Below are 20,287 nucleotides of genomic sequence, written 5' to 3'. Positions count from 1 at the left end.
TGTCCGCATTTATTTTATTTCAGTGTTTTGTTGTTTTTGTATTTTTAGTTTTAGTTAATGATGAAAGCGCTACAGTATCATGAATGTTCTGTTAGTGCTCTGAATAAAAGTATCAGCCAAATGCACAGCGTAAATATAACTTGTGTGATTATCATCCGACGCAGCGGAGTGTGACTGTACCTGCTGAAGGGCCGCCTCTAGTCGAGCCTGTCTGGACACCGAGAGTTTGCACACGTCCTCCCAGCGGCCCTCCAGCTCCTCCATCTGCTCCTGCAACCAGTGGGCATCAGCCATGCTGCTCCGTGTCAGATCCCTGACCGAACGCTTCAGGGTCCGGATACAGCTGGCACGCTTCCCGAGCTCACGCTGGAACACCTGCAGGCACAGAGAAGGTGTCCACACGCTCAGAAGCAAAGGTTTAGTGGGGTTATAGACTCAATTTGAAGGCTGCTTTATGTTAAAATGTCTTAAATGATTGCATGTCACTTTTTTTGTTTTGTTTTGTTTTTTTAATGATGAAGAATGTTTATGAGCTGTTTAATACACTCTAAAAACAAATGGTGCTAAATGGCACTAAAAGTGGTTAATTGGCTTGTAATCATAGGGGAACCACTTTAAGTGCCACTTATCTTTGTCATATGGTGCAATGTCAGGGCCGGCCCAAATTTTCATCATGACACATTTAAATTAGCATTATAGTCTGCTGCGATAGATACATTGCCAAAAAGAAGAAGACAAGGGGATAAAGACGGAGGTAAAGTGATAATGAATGAACAGTTTATCTAATTACATAGTATTGAGATGCTATAATTTAATGGCAGTTATTTTTACCTTATAACTTTATGCTAATAGTTTTGAGTTCTTCAGAGCCCCCAGATGCAATTTGTAACAAACATGTCAGTCTTTTTTTGACGCACACTATCACTTTTATTATTTAATGTTTTACTATACAGTTGGGATATATGGCATTTTTTATTTATTTGCCAAAATTAATAACGATATTTGGTACTTTCCTGTTATCCAGACCCCACCATACCATTTCGGAACTATAGTCATCCCTGATTGGTCTTAACCCAACCAATAACCCAATTGGTCTTTATTGGTCTTGTTTAGGGGCGGAGTTAGGGGTAGGCCATCGTGGGGTCCGGATAACAGGACAGTGCCAGATATTTATAGGCTACAGGTTTATTAAAAGTAGCTACCAAGGTTTCTTGTAAAATTCACATTAAAGACATTTAGCAGTTTTATTCATGTTGAAAACATGAAACGTAATTTAGTGGAAGATTGCTGCCATCAACACCCAAACAAACACTTTTGCTAGTGTTCAATGAATAGTTTGTGCATGAATGACATTTGGAACATGACATCACTGTTGTTTAAAAAAAAAAAAAAAAAAAAACTCTGAACATACTTAAGCTTGATTATTACACCATTTTCTTCTAGGTCTGCTGTACAGGAGAAGCAAACTTTGTTGCATTATTTTCCTGTTATTAAAGCTGCTTGAAATAATCTGTATTGTAGGCTAAAAAGCGCTATATAAATAAAGGGGACTTGACTTGAATGCTAGATGTAATGCTCTTGCTATATATATATATATATATATATATATATAGGCCTATATAATAACCAAATAATCACCAAATTACTAAATATCAATTATAATGACTAAATAATCACCAACACAAATGATGGGGTGAAATGGGCTGTAATGCATGGGGCCCCAGGTAAAATCTTGCCCAGGGCAGCAAATTGGTCAGGGCCGGCCCTGTGCAATGTAGAATAAGAGGTGCCATAGATCCTGTTAACCATCACAGAGAACCGCAAAGAACCCCTGAAGAACCACCGAAGAACCTTTTTTTTTAGAGTGTACATAACTTTCATGAATTAAAGTCGGCATGAAACGGAAGTTGAGATTGTAATTTTTTCCTTGTTGTGACGTATATCCGAGTGAAACGGCTTCTGAAATTAGAAAAAAAATGTAGGGCAGGGCTTGATTTCGTCCTTCGGGAATTGATTGGATCGTTGGAGGTTGGGCGTTGCAAACAAAATGGAGGCAGATTTAAATGCGATTCTCTGAGAGGCGACGCACCGATAGCCTCATCGGATCTGGCCGCACCCTTTCGCCATTCCACGTGACCGAAAGAGAAGAGAGGTCGTTTCGATGGGGGAGGGTAATGTATTTAATTAAATATTATAACAGTTAAAAAAATAATGAAGTGCACAGATAAATCATTTATAATAAACATATTACATATAAAAAGAAGACTTGTCAAATTTGATTTCATGCCGGACTTCCATAAATGAAATGAAATCCATAAATGATCCCATGATGGGAAGTGCCTCACAGAACCCTTTAAGGTTCTATATAGAATCATTTATGCAATTTAAACCCTAACCCTCAAAATAATAAACTGGTTTGAGTAAGGTTGCTTTAATTTAAGCAATTCAAAAAGATTTCAATCAAATCGATTTCTTTTAAACTCACAAAATGACTTTTTTAAGGTAACCTGAATTGTTAGCCTTTGTATAAATTGCCCTTGTGTTTCTGTTGTGGTTTGTCAGTCTTTGTTGTAACATGCTGCTGTCCTGAGTTTCTTTGTTAGCCCTGGATTCCTTGTGTTTGTATTGTTAGTGTATGAGTATGTAAAGTAAAATGTATGAATAAGCTTACTCAAATATTTAAGAGTAATTCAAATGTATGAGTACAAAATAAAAATCAGCCAGTTCTGCTTACTTAAACTTGGTTTACAAATTTTGATGTAAATGAGTACCTCAAAATTTGTTTGTTTTTTGCCAACGTATTGGTTTAACAGTGTAATATACGCAGAGATGTACCTTGTGCTTGTCAATCAGATTGTTGACCAGGTCTTTTTCACCACAGACAGGCACATCTTCAGCCAGCTGTGGCTCTGCCCTGTACAGCCAGTCACTGAGAGCCTGGAGAGCGTCAGTGAACCTTCCGGAAAACAGCAGAGCCTCTTCCAGCTTGTGTTGCCTTGCAGGAAAAAAGCACAATTTAGAGCTCAGAGAATATACTCAAATCACTCCAGATCAGATGGTACCGCTCACATCAGACTCACCTCTCACTGGATTTCCCGCTGATGGTGTCCCATGAATCTCTGAGCTCGGACACCATGTTCTCCAGGTGCTGTGTGTCTTCTGGGCCCTGCGCTTTCTCCTGGAGTGAGCGGCCACTCTTCAGACAAGCCTCATACATGGGCCGCTTCGAGCGGAGAAGTTTCTGGAACTCCTGAATTCATAAATGATACATTGTGAAGAATTTATTTCTTTTGGGGTGAAATTGTCAGTGTGGTTTATACATATTATACAATAGATTATTTACTTTCACTGTCCCTGTTTTTAGGCACCACACGTAAAATAATGCAAAAGTAATTTATATTGGTTTTTGAGGATATTTTTTTTTTTTTTGCTCGCTAGTCATGCCAGTAGTTTCAGTAGTTTTGCACATTCTACTAACTATACGCAGTGTTTGGGGTAATGTGAGTCACATAATCAGATTACTTTTTTTCAATTAACGAGTAAAGTAAAGCATTACTGTTAAATTTACATCAAAATACTGGAGTAAGTAATGCAAGTTGCACTGGCATATATTTTAAAATTGGTCGCTGCCATTGTTTTGTCTCAAGATGCACACCAGTAGTGCTTTTTTAAAGGCATGTTTATAATGTTCTTATTGAACTAAGGCCTAATCCTGGCTAAATCTAACCTCTGTAAATATGTCTTTGCAGCTGACCTTTGATGACCCAATTAATAAAAAAAAAAGACTTTAGACAAACATTTGTATTTCTTTGTGTGTGTGTGTGTGTGTGTGTGTGTGTGTGTGTTTATTTGCCTTTTCTTAACCATGATTCTTATTCATTTCACTTTTGGTGTGAAAGGGCCTTTATATTAGCAAAAATAAATAAATAAATAAAGCCTTTTTAAAGAATAACTAAACACTAAACCAACTCTTTTTAGTTAATGATCTGTAAGAATGGCTCTTTATTAATACCAGTCATTAATTCAAGTAACTTTTTTGACATTTGTGTTTAAAGTGTTTTATTTCTATAATATATGGTGTAAAAACATCTTAGTGCTGCCCTCTTCAGGTTGAACGGTGGCTACTGCAGTTGGATTTTCCTATTGGATGTTAGCGATTCTTCGTGACGTACGCAGGTTTCAGCTCACCACGCTCTTGGTACGAGCTTTGCTCTTGGCAATATAAAAAACAGCTTGTTTCGTCAAAACCAGTCAGGAGTTGGAATTGCGAGTATTGAAAACGATCAGGATAGAGTGTTTTAGCATCTATTTCGTCCCCTCTATCTCCGCTGGGGTCTGCACACTTTTTCAGCATTTTTCAAATATTGCCAGTGGGTGGAGTCAGGCTCTGATCAGGGGTTTAGTTACCCTTTAATAGTTAAAAAACAAACTAGCAAACTCCGCCCAGGTTAATAAAAAAAGGTAATACAAAAGTAACGTAACGCATTTTCCATAAAAAATAACTAAGTTATAACACAGTTACTTTGAGTAACTCAATATTGTAATGCATTACTTTTAAAAGTAACTTTCCCTTACACTGACTATAAGTACTATAAGTGCAACTATGTCAACTATCAGTATTAGTAGACTGTCTGCTTAATATCTGCCAACACTTTATTTTGATGCTCCCCTAACTTACCAGTCTACTAATACTCGAAGTTAGTCAACATGCAGTTGCAAAGTTACTAAAATTTTCACTGGCCCCACCACAAAAGAATGATACAATTTTAACAATGCATTTTTGGGGGGATTTGCAAGAAATATTCATATTTTTAATTAAATGAAAAGATTTCCATCCAATTTTTTTTGGTTCATTAAATATTTTTGCATTATAAAAAGAAAATTTGCTGGATATTATCCTATAAACTGCTAAAATAATAGCTCCTTGAATTTAAAAACTCCTGCAATTGCAATACACTTAAAGTGTTTTTTTTTTTTTTGCACTTTTGCAATTTAAAACATTGTATTTAGTTTCCCACACATTCTTACTGATGCTTCCAAGACTACCCAGACTAAAAATAAAATCAAAGTAAACCAAACTTTGCATGGCAATTTTTTTAAATTAAAACAAGACCAATGAATGTACATTTTTCTGTGGCAGTGCAGCACTGGCCCAAAAGGCCAAACTGTCAACTGACCCGAAACGCTCTGACATTGGCTCTTTGTTGAGACCTGAAATGTGAAGTACCTTTTGTTCAGTAAGCTGTTGTTTGATCTCCTCCTGTGACACAGCGATCTCTTTGTGTGTATCCAGTGTCTGTTCAACCTCCGTCATCCAGTCCACCAGTAAGTGCCATGATTCATTGAACTGTGGAAGTGGAAAGCACAAAAGTTTAGTAGTACTTGCCAAATGATTTCCTGGATACTCTGAACTAACTCTTTCTGTCTGTTTCGAAGTCCATATGAGAAGTGACAACCCGATCTCACGGCAATTCATTCGAATTTTGCAAGGTGGCTAATTCGTACGAATTCATATGACCTCACTCGTATGATTTTTCCTAAATCGTACATATTTTACCAGCTACCCAATTCGTATGAATTCGTACGAATGACCTTTCCCTGAGCCCGCCCCTAAACCTACCCTAAACCCATTACGTGGGTTTAGACAAATCGTACGAATTTGTATGTGAGATAGCGTTGGAAGTGAATACCTGTTTAGCATGTCTTTTGACATCCTCAAGCATTTTTCCCCTCTCTGTAGTGTGTTGGAGGAGTTTCTTGAATCTGTCCTGAACGGTCATGATCAGGTTCTGCACAACATCGCAGTCTTCCTTCCTACTGAGCTCAGACAGACGTGTGGCAGCGTTCTCCACGCTCGTCTTCCTCTCTCCGTAAGACTGCACCTCACCTATCAGCATCTACACAAAAGATGACAAAATCACACAAACACGTACACTACCACTGACATACACAAATCCATGTGCAGATGCACATACCCTGTGCTCTTGAAGCTGTGAGGAAATGGTGTCCAGGATGAAGCTGGGCGCAGGTAGAGTGTTTATGGTCTCCTCACATTTGGCCATTTTGGTCAGAAGGTCTTGGACATTACTGTTAAACTCCTTTGCAAGACCAAGTCCTTCTGTTAACTTTGCCTAAAAAAAAAAAAAAAAAAAATGTTTTTTAAAATAAAATGTAAAAATACAGAAATAATAATTTATAAAAACGATTGATAAATTTAATAAAAAGATAAATAAATAAACACATCAAAATGACATTAAGAATCTTTTAAACAGTTCAATTAAACTTTTGAACAGGATGAAGACGTCCAAATTTATTTTGTTTAAATATATAAATATGTTTTAAATCATTTAGTAATGCCCTTCGGAAGCAACAGAATATAATTGCATGTTTCCAGGAAGACAAATTTTGTAAAAACTACCTTATTCTTAAAATTCAAAAAGTTTTCAACCCCCGGCTCTTAATGCATCGTGTTTCCTTCATCAGTAAATGTTTGAACCTTTTTTGTTCTCAGTGTGAAAAGATGAATCCCAAAATTATACAGTTATTGCTGGAAAGGGTTAAAATATGCAAAAAGATGCTGGAAAATCGGGGTCATATGAAACCCTCGTTCCCTAAAGGAGGGAACGGAGACATTATTCAGATCGGAACTGATGAATTGGGATCTTGCCTGAGAGCCCAATCACCTCAGAGTGTAAATTAAACAAGCCAATACACATTGGTGTGCGAGATTAGCACTTACAATGCACATTTAAGTTTTTCGCTGAGGAGCCGAGCCGGTGACCAGATCGCTGGTACAGCGATTAAGGCGAAGAAACGTAAAGCCTCCTTCAAATGTAAATGAGACATTTGTAAATGAGACGTTCCCTTTCATTTAGTCACGTTCAACGTTACGGCAGAGCTGAACTGACGAATTGGGATCCCTGCAAAGCACCAGTATCGCTGCCCCTTCCAGCGCTCCGTGTCCAGCAACCTGATCCCCCCACACCTACTGGAGCGGCAGATGGGACAGGGCTTACACAGAGATGGTCGATTACTGCTGTTCCGCTTGACCCATACAGTAAGACTATTGGATAACACTGGGAAAGCTATGGAGGCCACATCCTGCCCGTAGGGAGGTATTAGGTGGAGACTGCACATGGACTAGCCATTAGGCTGTGCAAGATATGGAAGGTCTTTAAGGTAGCTCCGGTCTATTTAGGTGGGAGTCAACACAGGCAGAGACGGCTCTGCCAAGGGAAAGACACAGGCTCACCTGCAGGGGAAGCCGTACTGTGGAAGAATACACATATGAGTTTTCATTCCCGTAGGGATCACAACATATGGGCAACTAGCCTATCATAGGTGTCAACCACTGGGCGTACTGAGTGTTAGGCCTGGAGGCGGACATCTCCGCCACGTCTGACTGCCGAGGGTGATGGAGGAAGTCCAACACGGTTCAACAGCTGGGAAACTCACCTGAGGAGCAAGATGGGTCCCCAGTGTTACTGGCCACTTGAGGCAAGTACACGAGAGGACACTGGCTCTACACGAAAATTATAAAATCTGGCAAACATGTTGGGTGTTGCCCAGCCCGCAGCTCTACATATATCTGCCAGCGAGGAGCCGTCTGCCAGCGCTCAGGAGAAAGCAACACTCCTGGTAGAGTGAGCTCTCAACCCAAGGGGGCACGGCTCGCCTTGGGTCTGGTACGCTAAGACGATGGCATCCAGTGGGCCGACCTCTGCTTAGAGATAGCCTTTTCCTTCTGCTGGCCTTCATAACAGACAAAGAGCTGGTCTGAGCTCTTGAAGCTCTGCATTCTGTCCGCATACAAGCGTAAAGCAAAGACGGGACAGAGCAAAGAAAGGGCTAGGTCTTCCTCCTCCAGGGGCAGCGCTTGCAGGATCACCACCTGGCCCCTAAAAGGAGTGGTGGGAACCTTGGCCACATATCCGGGCTGAGGTCTCAGGTTAATAAGTTAGACCCAAATTCCAGGCACAATTCATTGGCCAAAAATACTTGCAGGTCCCCTATCCTCTTGATGGAAGCCAGTGCGGTCAGGAGCACCATCTGCAATGACAGAATTTTAAGCTCAATTGACTGCAGTGGTTAGAATGGGGCGCTCTGTAATGCTGTTAGCACCAATGAGAGATCCAAAGAGGGTACAGGGTGAAGGCGAGGAGGATTTAGCCTTCTCGCACCCCTCAGGAACACCAATCAATGAACAGGTTCAACTTCAAAACGTAAGCACACCTTGTAGAGGGTGCTCTCGCCAAAGTGATGGTGTCTACCACTGCCTGGGGTAGTTCAGCATCCCGTTTAGAGACCAGACGTGGGTGGGTATTCCAGAGGCCTGGACACGGGTGCCATATGGTGCCATGTCTTTGAGAAGGTCCTTCCTCAGCGGAATGTGCCATTAAGGGGCTGTCGCAAGGTGCGGGAGTTCTGGGAACCAGGTCCGGTTAGGCCAATAGGGCGCAACTACCAAGACCTGCTTCTCGTCCTCCCTGACTTTGCACAGTGTCTCTGCAAGTAGGCACACTGGGGGAAAGGCGTACATGCGTAGGCTCCGGGGCCAGCTGTGTGCCAGCGCATCTGTGCCGAAGGTCCCCTCGGTTAGGGAGTAAAATAACTGGCAGTGAGACTTGTCTGGAGCGGCAAACAGGTCAACCTGTGCGGTCCCGAAACACCTCCAGATCAGCTGGATCACCTGCGTCTTCACTCTCCCGGAAGCTCAGGCTGTTGTGATCTCTCAGCGAGATCCCAATTCGTCAGTTCAGTTCTGAAGTAACGTAATGTTCAGGACCTGGAGGATTTCTCTGAAGAACATTGAGCTGTTGAAGATCATCCAGGTAACGACACACAACATTGTGTTCTATTCGACAGGGCCCCTGCGCAGTGTTCACTGCTCCCTACTCCCTGAACACGGTATATCAGTTGAAGTGTACTTCACTGACTTCCTGTGAAGTGATGTATCGATGTTCCCGTATTCCCTAAGCCGTTTGCAGTGCCCTTCGAACTGAACATGTTCGTTCTCTTCGAATTGGAATCTCACTTAAGATGGTGAAATACCCTGCGAAGTCCACTTCGCAGTCCACTTTCGAATGGAACGCACCTTAAGAGTCAAGGCTATGTCAACTTTTGAACGGGTAATTTTTATAAATGCAGCTATTTTTTGTCTTGTGGACAATATGTAAACATAATTTATTCGAACAGTACTAAATAAATAAAGATCCTCTTATGTTGTTAAAATAGATTCTGAACAGATTCTGCAAGATTTTGAGCACAACTGTATATAATTGGACAGAGTCTAAACTGTCATCACCTTTCTTTCTTGCATTTTAGCATAGACAGTGCTCCATTTCTGCTCCAGTATGCATAAGCTATGCTCCGTGCTGGAGCCCCGGGCTACCTCACTGCCCTCCAGCATCCTGTGGATGGCATTGCGAACGTTTGTGTAGGCGTGCATTTTAGAATCCATCTCATTACATGACTCCTGTAAAACAAGAAAGACACTAGTCAGGCTTCATGGTCATAAACACAGTTTACAGGGTTGAGACTACAAATTCAGCAAGCAAAATTAAAGTCATTGTTACCAAATGAGTGTTTAGTCTCTCGCTGGCAGAGTCTGGCATACCCCACACTGTTTTACTGGACGACAGCCTCAGGTCTGTGTGTTCCAGCCACTGCAGGAGATCTTGGATCTCCATGGTTACATCTTGAACCTGAAAACCAGTTATAATTGTTGAGTTCTGCAGGAGCTTGAACTCATACATTGAGTGCATGTATGTATGTATGTATAAATATATATATGTATAACCGTTAACTGTATATATACAGAAATTTGAGAAATTTGGAATATAAACATATGAGCACAATGGGACTGAGACTGATTAAATTAAGGACATTGGGCCCTATCTTGCACCCGGCGCAAATGACTTTATACACAAACGCATTTATCATTCCTATTTTGCACCCGCGCAAAGCGGGCTTTTCCCTCCACAGAGGCACGGAGGCGTGTTTCGGCGCAAACATTTACCAGTGCTATTTTGCAGTTCCAAAAAACAATGGCGCCACTGACCAGAAAAAAATTAGTCTAAAGTCAGAGGCGCATTGCGCGTACTTTCAGATGCTATTTTAAGCGCGCATGCTTGGCTAGTGTGAACAACGGGCATAGATGATTCTCTCATCTACACAGATGCATTTTACTTTTTGCAAATGATACATTATTATAAGGAAAACCATTAAAACACGAGGGAAATTATTGCTGTGTCCATGACAATGGGAAAAATAGAAGCTTACACGTTTACCCAAATTATTATATACATGTTTAACCGAAGCTAATTTGGGTGTGTTTGTCCCATCCCAAATGTCACTTCTCTTTCTTTCACGGCCCTGACGAGAACATCGTTCTCCTCGGCTGTGAACCGATTGTGAAGCGCCTCTGGTAAACGCGCCGTTATAATAGTATTGCGCCATGGAACAAGTGCACCTCGTTCATAACGGTCTTAAAGGATTAGTTCACTTTTGAAAAAACTTTTGCTGATAATTTACTCATCCCCATGTCATCCAAGATGTCCATGTCTTTCTTTCCTCAGTCGAAAAAAAATTTAGGTTTTTGATGAAAACATTCCAGGATTTTTCTCCATATAATGGACTTCAATGGGAACCGGATGGTTCAAGGTCCGAAAGATAGTGTTAATAACAGTTTCAGATGCAGCTTCAAATGTCTTTAAACGACACCAGATGATGAATAAGGGTCTTATCATGCGAAACGATCGGTTATTTCAAAGCTTATTCCAAAAATGTAACTTTTCTAAGGACAAATGCTAGCCTTTCTCCATTCTGTGAGGTGCGTTTGCAACGTCACATATTACGTAATTACGTTCAAAAGGTCACGGGCGACGTAGCCAGAACTACAGAGTCAGAGTGTTTACAAGTTGAACGCATAGGTTGAACGTGAAAACTAACTCAAACGCCGTTTACAAAAAAGGAATTAAAAGCTAAAACAACGATGTCGGACGATTTTGATTCTGTACTTCCGGCTACGTCGCCCGTGACCTTTTGAACGTAATTACGTATTACGTGACGTTGCAAACGCGCCTCACAATATATTACAAGGCTAGCATTTGTCCTTAGAAAAGTTACATTTTTGGAATAAGTTTTGAAATAACCGATCGTTTCGCATGATAAGACCCTTATTATAGACGTTTGAAGCTGCATCTGAAACAGTTATTAACTGTCTTTTGGACCCTGAACCATCTGGTTCCCATTGAAGTCCATTATATGGAGAAAAATCCTGGAATGTTTTCATCAAAAACCTAAATTTCTTTTCGACTGAGGAAAGAAAGACATGGACATCTTGGATGACATGGGGGTGAGTAAATTATCAGCAAAAGTTTTTTCAAAAGTGAACTACTCCTTTAAAGGGAATGTGAGATGGAGCTCTGATTGGTTTATTTCACCTTACGCCCAAACCACACCTATGAATAATGAAGCTACTTCAGACCCCTTTAGATTTGCGCCAGGCGCCGGGAAAATAGCAATAGCGCCGGGATCCGCCCACAAAGTTACTTGCGCTTTGCGCTTTGACACTTGCATTTCAGATTGTTAAAATAGGGCCCATAGTTTTAAATAATTCTGTCAAAATCAAGTTTATTTGCAGGTGTTTGTGGTCACCTGACTGAGGTTATTTTCCAGCTCTAGCTGTCTGCGCTCTGTCTCGCAGCGCACAAATTCCCAGCGTTCATTCAGCTGTTCCAGACGAGTCTGCAGGACATGTGAACTGTCTCCCGCCCCAGACTCCATCAGGTTTCTGCCGGCCCGGTTCAGAGAGTCTACCGTGCGCACATGGGACATCACATCATTCCGCAGAACCTAGATGCACACAACAACCATCACAGTGAGTCATTCAAAGATTGATACCATGAGTACGTTGGGAACTGCATATTACCTAGAAAAATATATGCAGTATTTTTAATGTAGTAGACTAGCCACTATAGTAATGACATGTTACTGGGGACAATAATTCTGAAATGCCCGAGAAACATTTGTTGTCAAGTGTTTCATATAATTACCTTCGTCCGCACGCTGTGAGGAGTGATATATTACACGAACATTATTATATAGTGGCTTGTCCTACTGCATCCACTTCCACATCCGATATTTATCGCCAATTATGTCTTTTATCAGGAAGTGACCATTTTGTTCTCTTCGACTCGCTGGATTTTTTATGTGATATATTCCAGTTTTGTTCATAAGTTATAGTCACAACTTTTGATGGAAACGTATGTGGTGGGCCACTTTAGGCAAAATACTGCAAACCTACTGTATTTTCCCAGAGATTTCAAATGATGGAAAACCACAATAGCTCTTCTTAAAATATTTTGAAAACACATTTTTGTCCCATATTTAGTTAGTTTTGATTGTTCTTTGTACATTTTATTTGTTGCACAATGTCACCACACATTTACACTTTTTAAAAATACTTTATGGTATATTTTGTTGCTGTCTTCACTTGATTGCACACACACTTGAATTATCAGCAACTTGAGGTTGAAAGTTTAATTATTTTATAGTGTATGGCAGTTTGTGTTAATAAAATTAAACATTTGCAGATCATGCTTATTTCATGTGTGCATCCACTGATAGTTCTTATTGGAGTGCTGGCTAGTGCTAAACTATACCCTATTCAAGCTCTGTGACTAAGCAATGAATGCAAATACAATTTTCATTCTACAATTTTTACTCTATGCTGTACGAGATACTGTTTCACACAGTATTTTTTAGCAGTAAATTCTTATTTGATTCTGAAATTTGCATAAATCCCTGCAAAAGAGGAGACTCAACGTCTTCAACAATAAAACATGCCCCAGTGGTTTTACCTTGTGTTTGGCTAGCTCTATCTCACAGGTCTGCAGGTCAATGCTGATTGGCTGAGAGGCCTGCAGGAGGTCAGCCGTGTGGGAGAGCCAGGAGTGCAACTCATCAAGAGTGTTCTGGAACTGACCCAAGCCCAGCAGTGCACACTCCAACTGGTGCTGCTCAAAAACACATTGCTCCGTTGAAGTATCGTTGTGATGAAAAAATTATTGTATTCACTTAGCTAACATCTTACCTGTCTGCTGACAGTCACTGACTCCAAGTTGTCCCACCGCTGACGGAAGTCGCACAGTGGAGAGATGGACCCAGGCCTCTCAGTACCCGGGGAAAGACGACACACAAAGCGATGGTTTAGACTCTCGATCTCAATCTTCTTCTGATAGAGCTCCCGCTTAAATTCCTGACAAGAGAGGTGATGACATCCTCACAAAAGCTCTAATGAAATTGACAATTGATTGACAATTGTTTGTTTGGTCTCACCTTTAGGTCACATAGCTGCTCTTTAACTGATCCCAGGTCAGATCCGACTGAGAACTCTTCCGTGGACTTAAACTCCACAGACTTCAGCCACTCAAAGAGTCCCTTAAAAACAAGGTCTTATTTTTAAACCTGTTTTTAAAAACAATAAAAATGTACCCACCCTGAAATACATTTTGTCAGGTTCTTTCATCGTCAACAAGAAAATTCAACAAAACCAACAAGAAAATGTACTGAAATAAACTAATTTTAATCCAAATTCTCTATAGTCTCTCTCAGAAAGGCAGGAAATTGGCAGGAAATTGGCCAGTCTGTCAGAGACTCATTACTATAACCACATGGAGGCATGACTACTGAAATACTACAACTGTAGACAGAGACCTATACCACCAATGGATTAGACAAGAAAGAAAAAGGGATGGACAGACAGTCCTTTGTGATTGTTTGAATGTTGTCAGCAGCAAGTACAGCATGCATTATGAATGTCTTGAAAAGCATTTAGACTTGTCTCTTGTGGCTAACTCACCTGCATGCTGTCTTGATAATGGAGAGCAATTCGTAAACATTCTTCTAACTTACTGTTGCACCCTGTCCAAATCTTACTGAGATTGTTCCAAGTGCCGTAAAGCTGCGGAGAAAGACTGCTGGGTAGTGAAATTTGAATAATTAACTGTATGACGTACAAGAATTCTATAGGGTTTAGTATCATTTCAGTTTCAAATACATACCTCATCCAAGCATTTGGTGACCTCTGGTTTGTCTGTGTCACCACAGGCTGACATGAGATCCATTCCCAGAATTCCTAGTGTGTCCAGGTCACCTTGTAGAGAATCAATGTCTTCCCTGAGAGTCTGAGAAGGCAGGATAAGGAAATATGGATGGTATTGGACAAAGAGTTTTTTCCAAACTCAGGAGACAATGAGGGGACATCCTTAAAGTAACACCAGGTAACTTTTCAACCTTCATGATATATTTCCAACTCTCTTGTGATGGTACATCAACTTACAATAGATTGAATGACACATCTGCCATAGCCTGATGGGGTCTGTAGCGTTTTTAATTGTACTTTTAAACTTCGGGTTTCGGGCAGTAACAAAGAGAACTACAAAATTCGACTGCTTAACGGCATATACGTCACTTCCACCACCACCCCCACTTCTTTAAAATCGGACGTGCGAGCTAAATGTTATAGTCATGGCCGAAGCAGCAGAGAAAAACAAGAAAGCAAAGGGTTTATCTGAGCAGAGCAAAAAGAGAAAAAGCGGCAGAACGAGGATCAACATTGGGCCAGCGTTGTCTCGCTGGCGTGAGCTGAGGAGGGGGGCCGACCGATGTGGATTTGGCTGCCATGCTTTTGGACTAGTAAGTATTAGGGGTGTGCAAAAAAATCGATTCATATTTGAATCGCGATTCAATCTTTACCGATTCAGAATCGATTCATAGAATTCCAAAAATCGATTCATAGGCTATATTTTTTAATGGCGTGCAGGGGTGGAGTGGCAATCGGTTGAGTCGGGACTTTTACCGGTGGTCCGGTAGTGTTTCTATGGTTTCGAGGCTGCGAGGGCCGGTATGATAAATAGTTATTGCAAGTTCTTGCCGCCCGCTGGTCAAACTGTGCAGCCACTCTGCTCAACCCGTAAATAAATGCATCGATCCGCAGATCTTATGTTTGAGTTCTGTAGATCTTTTGCCAAGCGTGTCAGAGGTTACATGTTCTAAACCGCACTCGTATAGTTTTTTCTCTCTCATCAAAACCGAATATGTTCATCACGTTTGTGTGCATTTTATTTTGTGATTTCACCGGAGTCTCCACAACGGCGATAGATTGAAGCGCGCGTCCGAGAGAAGACTGCGCGAGCCACAGAGAACACTGTATATCCATGACACTGATCGCAGCGGACACGAACGCTCAGCTTGACTTCAAAAACAACAGGTCTCTTTAATAGCGAACTAAATAAATGCTCTGCTAGTTAACTGGAGATACCCGCAAATTACGTGCCTATGAACGACTTCACTTATAAACAAATCAATCTAACCATAGATGTTACCAGTAGTGGTGGCTTTTTAAAATCTATTTAAAATATTTTCGCAAGGGTTCTATGACATTAGTATATATTTTTAGGAAGTTCAATGTGCCCAGTCGAGTTCACATTTCAACAGTCAAACTGGTAGCTGAAGTCCTTAAACCACATTTAGCATAATTGTTTGTTTGATCTGACTACAGCACTTTAAAGCTAAATGTAAAAGCTTTTTATTTAAGTTTTATTTTAAACTTGAATTAAATGTATTTAAAAGCTGGCCAAAGCTTGGCACTTTGCACTTTTTAGTTGCAAAAGTTTTTATTTTTGTATGAAGACATATAAAGTAATATCAAACTTTTCTTTTAAATTATGTCTACTGCAATCAATCACATAGGAAAAAGTAAACTACATTTATATAGACCTGCGAATCGTTTTTTGAATCGAGAATCGTTTTTGAATCGAAAATCGATTTTGAATCGAATCTCAAGACAAAAAATCGGTATCGAATCGAATCGTGACATTTTCTGAATCGTGCACCCCTAGTAAGTATATTGCTTGCATCTCTTTGTTTTTTTTTTTTTTTTCTGCCTGACTATGTTACGGAAGCTATCTTATCCTCCGTTTATCTTCATGAATCAAGTAATGATAGTAGAGTAGCGAATTATCGATCTGGTAGCTAGTAAACGATATTCTAGTTTTTGATGGTTAGCTATCGTCTAAACGGCGTGTACAAGTTTGGTAGGGGCTACATTCTTGCAAGTAAATATATAAGATGTACAAAATCATATTTTAGGATACCTAACATGTCTGTGATATTCATTTATTTTTCTTGCCTCAAGCTATATTGCAAATCGATTTGTAAAATTTGCAGATTCATTAATGGTAGCTTTATATTATAATATTGACGATATATGGTTATTATCTACCACTCAAACATTGCATTGAAGTATCACATAGATTCGATAAAACGGTAACAATAGACTAGGCTACTATAATGATGCTGGCTTGTAAACGTGAGCATCGTGATCATTTGTCGTTAGACAAAAAATAAAACCCATGAAATGATATTCATATGACATGCTGAAATATATGCCACTGTACCTGGGATGAAGACATTTCACACGCGACGCAAGCAGAACACCTGCATGTGACCTCCTCCTACAGTGTTCAGGGCTATCATGGTTGTCAACAAATGCGCGTGCATGAAGGATGACAGAGTTTACGGCAGTAGTAGAGGACAATACTGTTTCCCAACTGTAGGGGGACCCCGAGAGCAAAATTTACCTGGTGTTACTTTAAAGACCCTTTTGGAAGCTAGTACCCAGCATAATTTGTACTTGCTTGCAAGATTACACTGGTCAACCAGCTTTTTTCAGCTTTTCTGTTTCACCAGCAGGACCAGCACCAAGTCCAAGCTGTTTAAACAGGGAAACACTGACCACAGTGTCATTGTTGTACCCTACCTGCATGGTCTCCAGGCTCTGTCGGATGGTTTCTGAATCTGATCGACTGGAATTGAGGTCCAGAACAGCTTGTTGTGCATCATTCAGTCCAGCTGTCATGTCACTCACATCATTCCAGAACCTGACTGCCAGATCAAGGAGGTTGAGAAGCAACTTTTCTTTCTCTTGAGCTTGTCTTTGAGCCTCCTCCCAGTGGCTTGTTAAACTGCAAACCCGCTCTTGAATAGCTGGAATTGGAAGGAGATTTACCAATGTTATCATAGTAAGAAACAATATGCTTATGAGATGCTTTATAAAGTGTTTGTACAAGGAGATGAGGTACCTGTGCAAATTGAACTGTCCCCAACAGCCCCTGTGTTGGTCAGGAGCTCCTGAGCCTGTGTCCTCACACTGCTGAGGTCCAGATCCAATTTGGACAGCTCAGACAGTGTGTGCTTGTTGTCCTGTAGCTGCTCCTGAATTCGTGGGGTGAGGCCTTGAAGAGCAATCGAGGCCTGCAGATGACTACACAGACGCTCCAGTCTCTCTCCAATCAGAGTCATCCTCTCATTCAGCTGACAAGGGCATACAGGAGTGAGCTATCATTTATATATGGCTAATATGTGGCAATAATGTCTTTCTATACCTCTATAGCAACATGAAACATATGGCTTCATATGTTTCCTGAAGCTCAAACAGTTGGGCACAGCACTAGCAATGTCATGGGTTTGATTCTCAGGGTAAGCAAGCACTGATAAAATGTATACCTTGAATGCAATCTAAGTGACTCTGGATAAAAGTGTCTGCCAAAAACGCATAAATGTAGCTGACATAAAAGTCTACATGTACAGGTATGTCACCTGTGTATAGCGGGGTAGAGACTCCTCCAGAATTCCAGCAGCTTCTCGAACCCTGTCTCTGATGGCCAGATGCTGTTCTTCAGTGTCTTTGGCTTTCTGACAGAACTCCTGTCCCTGAGCTGGATTCAGGTCAGATAGACGCTGGGCTAGCGTGATCAGCCGTGCTATCAGTGGCTTATGCTCTGCTATGGACTCTCTGATGCCCTGTTTGGAAGTAATGGACCACCATGACTGGTTGATTGGTCTTTGCATTGCTTTATCTGAAACTACTTAATGAATGACGTGAATTGATGAAGTCGAATAACATTACAAAGTGAAATCATTTTCAAATGAACTGTGTGAACTATTAAATACAAATGAGCTATTATTAAAATGCATTATGCATTTTCTGAAATACAGTAGTCCAATAGTCACATGTGAGCACAAACATGGGCAAACTATTGTTAATGCCTTGCTCTGAAGATGCAGGTTGTTCAGTACCTGCAAGAGATCCTGTTGTTCTCGGAATGCCTCGTAGCTAATGGTGTTCAGGGTAAACTGGCCAATAAGGGCTTTGGTTTCTTGTAACCATGGTAACACCTCAGCATAGCCTTCAGAGAACTGACACAAGAGCGACTGAGCATGCTCCAGTTGAAGCACAACGTGGGAATTAGTAGCAGTGGTAACCTGACACTGCTCTTGTAAGGTGCCTAGGGATGACTTTGGAGACAAAAAAAAGAGAAAATAGATGTTAACACAGAGAAGTATTTTGTTGGTCCTTGAGTAGGACCTTGTGTTGGAATATTTCAAAAGTGAATGGACAGTATCTTACCTGGAGTCTCAGTGTCTCCCCTTCCTCAGTGTATGTCTGCAGGAGTTCCAAAATCTTCACCATTTTCTCAATGTTAAACGTATGCTGCAGAATCTCTACAGCAAGTACCTGCAAAACAAAATACATCATATGATTTATGTTGAAGAACTTTACACAACATTTACAACAGTATATATTTATATATACACACAGAAAACTCACTTTCTGCTCATTGAGATGGGATGCAATGGTGTCTGGGTCTAGATGAATGACTCTGAGCTCCTCCAGTGCCAGTGAGGTTTCTCGAAACCAACCCAACTCTTTCTCAACAGCCTGTTCCAACTAAGAAAAACAAGTTAATTTATCCAAAGTTTAGCATCCTGAATTTAGATGCCTTGCTCATGAAGCCACTTCCTAAAACACTTTAAACCACAATGTTGCACTGCACTGGTCCAGAACAATATCTTGTGTACAGTATATGATTAGATTTTGTCATGGCCAAATAAAGGACAAAGCAATTATCCATATGCCTCTTACCTTCTGCCTCTCAGCAGAACACAAGACTGCGTCCCCAGTCTGACTCTGAGCAGCAGGAACCAGCAGCTCTCTCTCAATACGACCCAGCCACAGGTGGAGGTCTTCCTGACTGGAGGTACATCGACTAGACGCCTCTAGAGCCTGCTCCAGCCTCTGCAGGACATCAGCACTACCCAGACTCATCACTGAGTACCTGATACGCAGACTGTCTACCCGCTCCTGCACCAGCTGGGTTTCCTCCTCTTTAGAATAGCATGTGAAGGACCAAAGCATGTTTGAAAAATGTCCTTGTGGGTATTGTACGAAGTTTAGTTTAATCAATTAAATAAAAGTAGAAATGGAGGAAACAGCACCTGAAATCGTTTCCATGAGCTCATGAGCACATTGTTGAAGTTTCCCCAGGTCAACACTCTTAGATTTGATTTCTTCCATGACTGACTAAATGGTGATATAGAAATTTGATTTTATTTCCACATTGACATTGTGCAATACAAACATTCCTAATGAAATTTTGCAATGTTTTGCTAACCTTGGCCTGTCCTGTGGCTTCTTGCAGATGGAGCATCCCTCTCTCGGCAGAGCGGAGCTCAGCTAAGTCCTGATCCACAGATATGAGCCATTGCTGAAGTCTGTCTGTCCTCTCCTGGAATAGCTGAGCCCTTGGCAGAATGACCTCCAGAATCCTGTATCTATCAAAAAAAGTGTATTCCGTTCTATATGTGGTTCACACTTACATCTAATCAGATATTTGATGTGCTGTCCGAAAGGAGGGCTCCAAGTTCGGAATGTGGCCTGAACCCAGAGTTCTCCCCCAATATCCCTGATAGGAACAATTGAGAGTGATGAGATGGGGTGGTGGAGGGATGCTCGAGAACTGTCGTGGGACAGATGTATCTGAACATGTTCTTCCAGAACTTTGTTTATAAAACATAATTTTGTAAGTGTAAATTTGCATTGAGAATATACAGTATACACTCACCTAAAGGATTATTAGGAACACCTGTTCAATTTTATAATTAATACAATTATCTAAAGCATTTGTGAAGCCACAACACGCACAACCTTGAGGCGGATGGGCTACAACAGCAGAAGACCCCACCGGGTACCACTCATCTCCACTACAAATAGGAAAAAGAGGCGACAATTTGCAAGATCTCACCAAAATTGGACAGTTGAAGACTGTAAAAATGTTGCCTGGTCTGATGAGTCTCGATTTCTGTTGAGACATTCAGATGGTAGAGTCAGAATTTGGCGTAAACAGAATGAGAACATGGATCCATCATGCCTTGTTACCAC

General features: G+C 40.9%; 1 protein-coding gene across 3 annotated transcripts in view; it reads right to left on the bottom strand.

Annotated features, from left to right (window-relative positions):
• The window catches only part of macf1b (microtubule actin crosslinking factor 1b), a 62,702-nt gene that overhangs the window by 15,303 nt on the left and 27,112 nt on the right, over positions 1 to 20,287 (bottom strand). For all 3 annotated transcript variants that reach the window (XM_089117433.1, XM_039651247.2, XM_089117432.1), the window contains 23 exons: positions 19,521 to 19,680; positions 19,345 to 19,429; positions 18,992 to 19,233; positions 18,677 to 18,796; positions 18,476 to 18,583; positions 18,145 to 18,363; positions 17,665 to 17,868; positions 17,148 to 17,379; positions 16,826 to 17,052; positions 14,067 to 14,189; positions 13,865 to 13,966; positions 13,342 to 13,443; positions 13,097 to 13,261; positions 12,864 to 13,019; positions 11,659 to 11,856; positions 9,576 to 9,704; positions 9,305 to 9,475; positions 5,976 to 6,131; positions 5,691 to 5,897; positions 5,228 to 5,347; positions 3,081 to 3,250; positions 2,836 to 2,995; positions 181 to 375 (listed from right to left, as the gene is read on the bottom strand). In XM_089117433.1, the coding sequence (XP_088973559.1) occupies positions 181 to 375; positions 2,836 to 2,995; positions 3,081 to 3,250; positions 5,228 to 5,347; positions 5,691 to 5,897; positions 5,976 to 6,131; positions 9,305 to 9,475; positions 9,576 to 9,704; positions 11,659 to 11,856; positions 12,864 to 13,019; positions 13,097 to 13,261; positions 13,342 to 13,443; positions 13,865 to 13,966; positions 14,067 to 14,189; positions 16,826 to 17,052; positions 17,148 to 17,379; positions 17,665 to 17,868; positions 18,145 to 18,363; positions 18,476 to 18,583; positions 18,677 to 18,796; positions 18,992 to 19,233; positions 19,345 to 19,429; positions 19,521 to 19,680 (3,751 nt within the window). The remainder of the gene's footprint in view (positions 1 to 180; positions 376 to 2,835; positions 2,996 to 3,080; positions 3,251 to 5,227; positions 5,348 to 5,690; positions 5,898 to 5,975; positions 6,132 to 9,304; positions 9,476 to 9,575; positions 9,705 to 11,658; positions 11,857 to 12,863; positions 13,020 to 13,096; positions 13,262 to 13,341; positions 13,444 to 13,864; positions 13,967 to 14,066; positions 14,190 to 16,825; positions 17,053 to 17,147; positions 17,380 to 17,664; positions 17,869 to 18,144; positions 18,364 to 18,475; positions 18,584 to 18,676; positions 18,797 to 18,991; positions 19,234 to 19,344; positions 19,430 to 19,520; positions 19,681 to 20,287) is intronic.

This window comes from Pimephales promelas, chromosome 12 (genome assembly GCF_988280905.1).
Source record: "Pimephales promelas chromosome 12, fPimPro1.hap1.1, whole genome shotgun sequence".
Classification (NCBI taxonomy): domain Eukaryota; kingdom Metazoa; phylum Chordata; class Actinopteri; order Cypriniformes; family Leuciscidae; genus Pimephales; species Pimephales promelas.
Note: the sequence above shows the minus strand (reverse complement) of the source record. Positions and strands in the feature narration are given on the sequence as shown.